At 44.4% G+C, this 7,499-nt stretch overlaps 1 protein-coding gene across 9 annotated transcripts in view; it reads right to left on the minus strand.

Annotated features, from left to right (window-relative positions):
- The window catches only part of LRBA (LPS responsive beige-like anchor protein), a 580,756-nt gene that overhangs the window by 175,836 nt on the left and 397,421 nt on the right, over positions 1–7,499 (minus strand). For all 9 annotated transcript variants that reach the window (XM_019534457.1, XM_019534459.1, XM_019534455.1 and 6 more), the window contains exons 40-41: positions 6,815–6,932; positions 1,071–1,173 (exon numbers count right to left, since the gene is read on the minus strand). In XM_019534457.1, coding sequence (XP_019390002.1) covers positions 1,071–1,173; positions 6,815–6,932 — 221 coding nt within the window. The remainder of the gene's footprint in view (positions 1–1,070; positions 1,174–6,814; positions 6,933–7,499) is intronic.

Raw genomic sequence — 7,499 nt, forward strand, 5'->3', positions numbered from 1 at the left:
GTGTGTGTGTGTGTGTGTGTGTGTGTGTGTGTGTGTGTGTGTGTGTGTGTGTGTGGTGGGGTGTGTGTGGGGGTTCCCCCCTACAAACACACCCCACTATTGCATACAACCTCTGCTCCTAGAAGCAGGCAGAGCCCTTCAGCGTCACACAGTCCCAACAAGTCCCAGGACTGCATGTGGCCAGGCCGCTGGCTCCATCATGTGAGGTTCACATACCCAAACCCCATGCCACTGGGGGAAGCCCAGTGGTGCAGGTCATGGGGTTCAGCTGGGAGGGCAAGGAGAGGGGCAGAGCAAACCCAGCTCCATAGCACGGAGCTCCCTGCTGTTCCCCATGACCTGCAGGTAGCAGTAAGCAGGGCCAGGCCATCAGCTCCACCCCAAGTGGCTCCCCCAAAGACGTGCACAGCTCAGGTGAAGAACCTGGGAACTGCATGCAAGCCCTGCAGAATGGAGCTAGGTAGACCCTGTGCCCCCACTGGCACAGGATCTGCACTCCAGCTGCCCACCCTGGGTCCCCACTAGCCCTGGCCCCACGCTCCCAGCCAGCTGCCATTTTGTTCCCATCCAGCACCACTGCCACTCCCCCCTGCCTGCCCACCACCACTGTCCCACTCCCCACTGCCACCACCACCACTTCCCCCCACCCCTGCCTGCCACACCCTTGTCTGCCACTTTCCTACATTCCCACCCATTGGCTGCCCACCGACCCCCACTGTCGCTACTTCCCTACCATTGCTACTACTTCCCCTGTCCACTGCTACTGCGGGGTGAGGGTGAGGGCACCCCATAGGCAAGCGTGAGAGTGCAGCACGCACTGCCCCCATTGAAAGCATGGTGAGGCAGCCTGGGTCCGGGCAGGATACAGTGAATTGGCAGGTACCGGCCCATGGGCTGGATGAAATCACCTGGCAGCCCGAATCCAGCCCATAGGCCATTATTTCCTCGCTCCTGTTCTAAGATATAGCTTAACTGTAAAAAAGCATGCCTTGGTGGTGAATTGTTTTGTCACCTGAACTTGGTTATGCAGAAAAGTTGCACGCTAAGTTAAATTTTTCAAAGTGAAATACCTGGTTTGTGGTAGTCCAAAACAAGTACCAATGCCAACACGAGGTAGACAGTTGACCACTTTCTTTACTGTTGCTTGGTCTGGGAAGTTGAACATGACAGCGACTGTAAACAAACAGAATAGTTGGAAAATGACATTATTTCCTGTCATTTATACTAAGCTTCCTAGTATTTCATCATGCAGAGTTTGGGTATAGTATAGATACTACATATGCTAGTAGCATTAAATATATTTTCCCCCATAAGCCAAGTTTTGTATACTATGAATGATGACACTTCATTTTCTAAAAAATGCATTTTCAGAATTATTTCTTGTTTTAAACAGTAACAGGAGTTTCAGTGAATGTTGCCTTACTAACTTGTATACTGGGCTTACATTACATAGTGTTATTTTATTTGAAAACAAAAAAAATGTTAGCTATATTTATACAACTGATTTGTCAGAACTGACTCCAGAAAAGAAAAAGAATGTACAGTTTGTACTAATATGGTCATACATAATTAATGTCTCCTAGAATTATTTATTTTTATTCTTGTTTGCACATTTTCTTATGTCTCCATGGAGGTTAAGTACCCAAACCAGAAAAACACTGAAGCATGTGCTTGATTTTTAATCAACAGGATTATTTGAATGCTTAAATATGTGATTCAGTACTTTGCTAGATCCAGCCCTAAACCCAAGACTAGGACCAGCATTAAACTCTGACAGAAGTTTTTGACAATTTTCACTTCTTTTTTGAGTCTCATCCATATTTCAGAAAAGCCATTTTAATCCACAGAACAGTAACCAGTCTGAGTACAATCAACATTTTTTCCACATCACAACTTTATAAAAATTGGCTTTACTTAAGAAAATGCACAACTCTTAGGATTTACTTTATTTAGTAACTCAGCATAAATACACAATATAACATGAACAATGTTTACCAAAAAAAGAAAATAAAACTGAATAGATATTAAGACAATGAAAAAAATATTTAGGAAAGCCTTCTTTTGATTTACACCAAAATGTAAGGTGGATAGAAGACTGGCTGGATTATCAGGCTCAGAGGGTAGTAGTCAATGGCTCAGTGTCAGGTTGGCACCTGGTATCAACTGGAGTGCCCAGGGGTTAAGTCCTAGAGCTGGTTTTGTTCAATATTGTTATCGATGTCCTGGAAGATGGGATAGAGTGCCCCATCAACAAGTTTTAAGATAACACCAGGCTTGGGGGAGTAGTAGATACACTGGAAAGTACAGTTAGCATTCAGACAGACCTTGATAAATTGGAGGATTTGGCCAAAAGAAATCTCATAAGGTTCAGTAAGGACAAGTGCAAAGTCCTACACTTAAGACAGAAAAATCCCACTGCACAGGCTGAGGACCAACTGGTTAAGCAGCAGCTCTGCAGAAAAGAACCCAGGTTACAGTGAACAATAAACTGAATATGAGCCAACAGTGTGTCCCCGTTGTGAAGAAGGCTAACTGCATACTGGGCTGCATTAGTAGGAGCACTGCTAGCAGATCAAGGGAAGTGATTATTCCCTTCTTTTCAGCCACTGGTGAAGCCACATCTGGAGTACTGTGTCCAGTTCTGGGCTCCCCACTACAGAAAGGACACAGAGAAATTGGAGAGAGTCCAGTAGAGGCTAATGAAAATGGCACATGATTTCTGTGGAGAGGCTGAGGGAATTGGACTTATTTAGTCTGGAGAAGAGAAAACTAAGGGGGAATTTAAGAGCAACCTTCAGCTACCTGAAGGCTGGCTCCAAAGAGGGTGGAGCTAGTCTCTTCTCAGTGGTGGTAGATGACAGAACAAAGAGCAGTGGTCTCAAGTTGCAGCAAGGGTAGTTTAGATTAGATATTAGGAAATTAGGGTAGTTTAGATTAGATATTAGGAAATATAAGAATTTCTCACTAGGACAGTAGTAAACATTGAAACAGGTTACCCACAGAGGTTGTGGAATCTCTATCCTTGGCAGGACATTTTTAAGACCTGCCTAGACAAAGCCTCGGCTGGGATGATCTAGCTGGGGATAATAGTGCTTTGAGCAGATGACCTCCTGGTCCCTTCCAACCTCAATTTTCTATAATTCTATGATCTCATAGCTTGATTTAAACTAAAATTAAGCAGAATACAGCAGAACACAGTTTTCTAGAAATCAGATTAAAACAGTGTGGAACCATACATTCAGAGCTGCTGAGTGAAAATAAAAGCAGCTGTGCTTCTAACCAGTTACATGAACCTTGTATGTTATCATTTCTTATAGTAAAACCTATTGTTTTGGATGGGGGTGTATTGGAACATGATTAGCTGAATATACAAGAAGTGGAGGGAAGACCTGAGGAAGATGATAACAAAAGACTGACATTAGCAGTCAATCAGTAGAGTTGTGCGACACTTCGGTCACTGACTCGATTCAGTGGAAACTTGGCCCGATTCAGCAGCCGAATCTCCGAATCTGAATTGAATCAGGAGACCCTTTACTCTCTCCAAATCGAATAGGAACCCCCTGAATCAATTCGGAGATATTCAATGATTCAGATCAGCAATTCGGCCATAAACACTTTAAATGTTTTAAATGTTTTTTCTACCAACCTCAAGGTACCAAGCAGCCCACGAACGTTGAGATGGTAGGATGGATGGAGCGTCCCATGGGAGCATGGGAGGGTCCCCAGCGCACTTGGCGGCAGACCCGGAATTGGACCAGAAGCACTTCTGGTCTGCTTCTGGGCCCACCGCGGAGCACATGGGGGATCCCCGTCCGCCTCCCAGCTCAGCAACTGGTGCCTCTTGGGTCTGGGGGGGCACCCGGCGTCCCCCTGTGGCCAATCGCTGAGCCAGGGAGACAAAGTAGTACTTCCGGTCTACCACCGAGCACACAGGGAGCCCCCCCACGCTCCTGTGGGACGCTCCACCTGCCCCACCATTCCAACATTCACAAGCCACGCCTGGCACCTCAAGATGTCTAGAAAAAACATCTAAGTTATGTCTATGGCCTAATCACTGAGTCTCTAAATCAGCATTGAGTCTTCAGATTTGGTTTCAGCCAAATCAAATTGGGACAGTGAACTGAATCAACTAATCAAATCACTGTCCCCCAAATTGGGCCGAACCCGAATCAAATACAGCCCACTTCACACACCCCTATCAATCAGCACAGAAGAGAGAACTGTCAGAGTGAAAAATGCACAATGTTGCCTGATCATCCTGTTGTTACTATATACCTTTCTGTAGATTTTTTGTTTGTTTGTTTTAACAGCTTTAGTCTCTGCCAGGCTTTTCCTTGAGTTTTCATTCCCAATGAAACTATCAACTGTCCTAATTTTGACAGGACAGTCCAGATATCCCAATGGAATCTCTGAAGCAGAAAGGGATCTTGGAGTCCTAGTGGACTCCAAGATGAACATGACTCGTCAGTGTGACAAAGTCATCAGAAAAACTAACTGCACTTTATCATGCATCAGCAGATGCATGACAAACAGAACCATGGAGGTGATACTTCCCCTCTATTGGGCACTGGTCAGACTGCAGTTGGAATACTGCATGCAGTTTTGGGTACCACACTTCAAGAAGGATGTGGATAACCTGGAGAGGGTCCAGAGAAGGGCCACTCATATGGTTAAGGGCTTGCAGGCCAAGCCTTATGAGGAGAGACTAAGGCACCTGGACCTCTTCAGCCTCTGCAAGACAAAGTTGAGAGGCAACCTTGTGAGTGCCTATAAATTCATCATGGGGGCACAGAAGGGAATTGGTGAGGCTCTACTCACCAAGACGCCCCTGGGGGTTACAAGAAATAATGGCCATAAGCTAGCAGAGAGCAGATTTAGACTAGACATTAAGAGGAACTTCCTCACAGTCAGAGTGGCCAAGGTCTGGAATGGGCTCCCAAGGGAGGTGATGCTCTCCCCTACCCTGGAAGTCTTCAAGAGAAGGTCAGATGGGCATCTGGCTAGGCTCATCCGAACCCAGCACTCTTTCCTGTCTGTGCAGGGAGTCAGACTTGATGATCTATTGAGGTCCCTTCCAACCCTAACATCTATGAATCTATGAATCGGGATTTTTGTCCTGTCTCTGGACAGGACGCTTCTAGATTGGCCCTTTCCCCCATGCATTCACATGACACCAGGCAGCACACCTTACTGCATCCACCATAGGCTACCTCTTAAACCTAGATGCAATATAGTCACCTTCATGTAATACTGTAGCAGGGATTATTAGCTCTGCCTCACAGAAAAACTATTTAGCTCAGGAACAGTGCCTTGCAAATGACACTAAGGAAGTACAACCTGGAAGTGTAAGAAGGATAGAGATCATTTTCCATCATCCTCTAGTCCTTTCCTATCTACTGTTACTATCTACATATTATACCTTTACTTGGATGTGTACCAGTGCCCCCAGCCTCTGTAACACTTCTGTGTGCTCTGGAGGCTGGGAGCACTGGTCAGCTGATCAAGGGTCCCAGCTGGGAGAGTACACTGAGCTCCCCCAGTTGGTAGTCTCATCTATGTTCAGAGGTCCCAGACTCTGGGGCACACCATGCGTTCCTGCAGCTGGCAGCCCTGTTGACTGGCAAGGATCCCAGCCAGAGTGAAGACTGCCAGCGCAGGAGAAGCCAGGGACCAAGTTCCCTATGCATCAGCAATATGGCATGATGGAATCTGATGCCACAATCATGGCACAAAGATGTGATTGTGGGATTGCACTTCAGATCCCACTGTGCCTTCTTTTTAAAGTCTGTCAGCAGCCTATCATTAATACTGTGCAATCAACAACCGTTTTCCTACCACAGGAAAAAAGATATATTCTTTGCATAAGCATGACAGGTCAGAGCATAGATATGCTTTAAGCAAAAGAGAAACTGCTACCTCAACATCTAGATAGAGAGTAGAAGAAAAAAATCCTTACCATGTTTTTTTCATAAGCCACATGCCTCCAAATAATACAGTTGCCTTGTTTTTGGAGAGGCAAAAGGAAGAAAGAAAGATTGTTTTCCAGTTATAATTGCACAGTACATGGAAAGAGCCTAAGCTTCAGCTTGCTCACCCTCCCTTTCCTGCTTAATCACAGGCTGAAACCCTAGCTGCAGTTGAAGACTAATCTCGAAGGGTAAACATATAATTTTGAAGAGAGCTAAAGAACAGTCTCCAGGTCTTCCAAGCAGAAGAGAGACCAGAAACAGCTTGCAGACAGTGAAATTGCCAGAAGAAAGATTAACTTGATTAGTGGAAGAGCAAGACTATTAAAAAGAAGAGATGATCCTTAAAACATTTGGGGTGAGGAACTACAAGCGATTTAAGTTAACTGACTCCCTCAGTTGCCTGAGTAAAATGCCACTGCTGTTGCTCAGTGCAGCAAGAGTCACAGCAGGGTGCTTCTATTCCAGGAAGACAATCAGCTTCCCCACTTAAGACATGCACCCCAATTTGTGTGTGTGTGGTGGGGGGAGACTGATCTTTGGTGGAGAGAAGAATATATGGTATGTGAATAAATACAGTGACTGAAATCAAGTTAGTTTTGATTATAGGACTTATCTAGAAAGTTTTATATGGAGAAAAAAACTATCATTAGACTTAAAATCCCAAGTATTTTTGCATTTTACATCTTTTCAAAGAAACCTAAGCCAAGTTCTTCAAACAATTAAAATACAGTCAATATCTATAAAAACAAAAACAGCAGCAGATATCAAACAGCATACATGTGCCAAATAGCTAGTGCATTAACAAACAGAAACACTTCATGACTCCAATCACAAATTTATATTACCTCTGTTTGCCATGAAGATTTCCAGTGCTGTATTTTGCAAGAGATAGCGTCGGGAAAAGACTGAACGAATCTCTGTAAAAAGCCATTTTCCATGGAGTCCTTCTGTATAAGCTAGAATCTAATGAGAGAGAAAGTGCCAATAATTATTCAGAAGAAGACAGAACTTCATATCTTGAACCAACTAGCAACAAAAACAGTAATATGAAACAGTAACATATTTTAATAAAAGTAAGCAGAAATTGTAGAGATTCTAAGGAAAAATAAAGTTAGGTTTGCAACTCTAATAATAGAATTAAAACAAAACAGAAACAAGACTTCAGTATTTTTATACTGAGCTGTAAAGGAAAACATGAACACTATCTTGCAATGAAAATCTGACCACAGGACTGCTGCTGCTTAAATGGGAGCCAAATTCTTTTGAAATTCTTCCTTCAGCTACTGGAGCTGAGCTCTGCCCTGCCCTTGTTTGGGGCGGGGGTGTGTTCCCCACAAATTCAGATTTTTGGTGCATTTCTTCCTAACCAACAGATAGTTCATTGAATCATAGAAGTAGGGTCAGAAGGGACCTTGTAGATCTTCAAGTCCGACCTCCTGCCTGGGCAGGAGAAAAACTAGGCTCAAATGACTCCAGCCAGGTAGGCATCAAGCCTCTTCTTAAAGACCCCCAGGGTAGGAGCCAGCACCA

Source organism: Crocodylus porosus, unplaced genomic scaffold (genome assembly GCF_001723895.1).
Source record: "Crocodylus porosus isolate Cpor-Errol unplaced genomic scaffold, CroPor_comp1, whole genome shotgun sequence".
Taxonomy (NCBI): Eukaryota; Metazoa; Chordata; order Crocodylia; family Crocodylidae; genus Crocodylus; species Crocodylus porosus.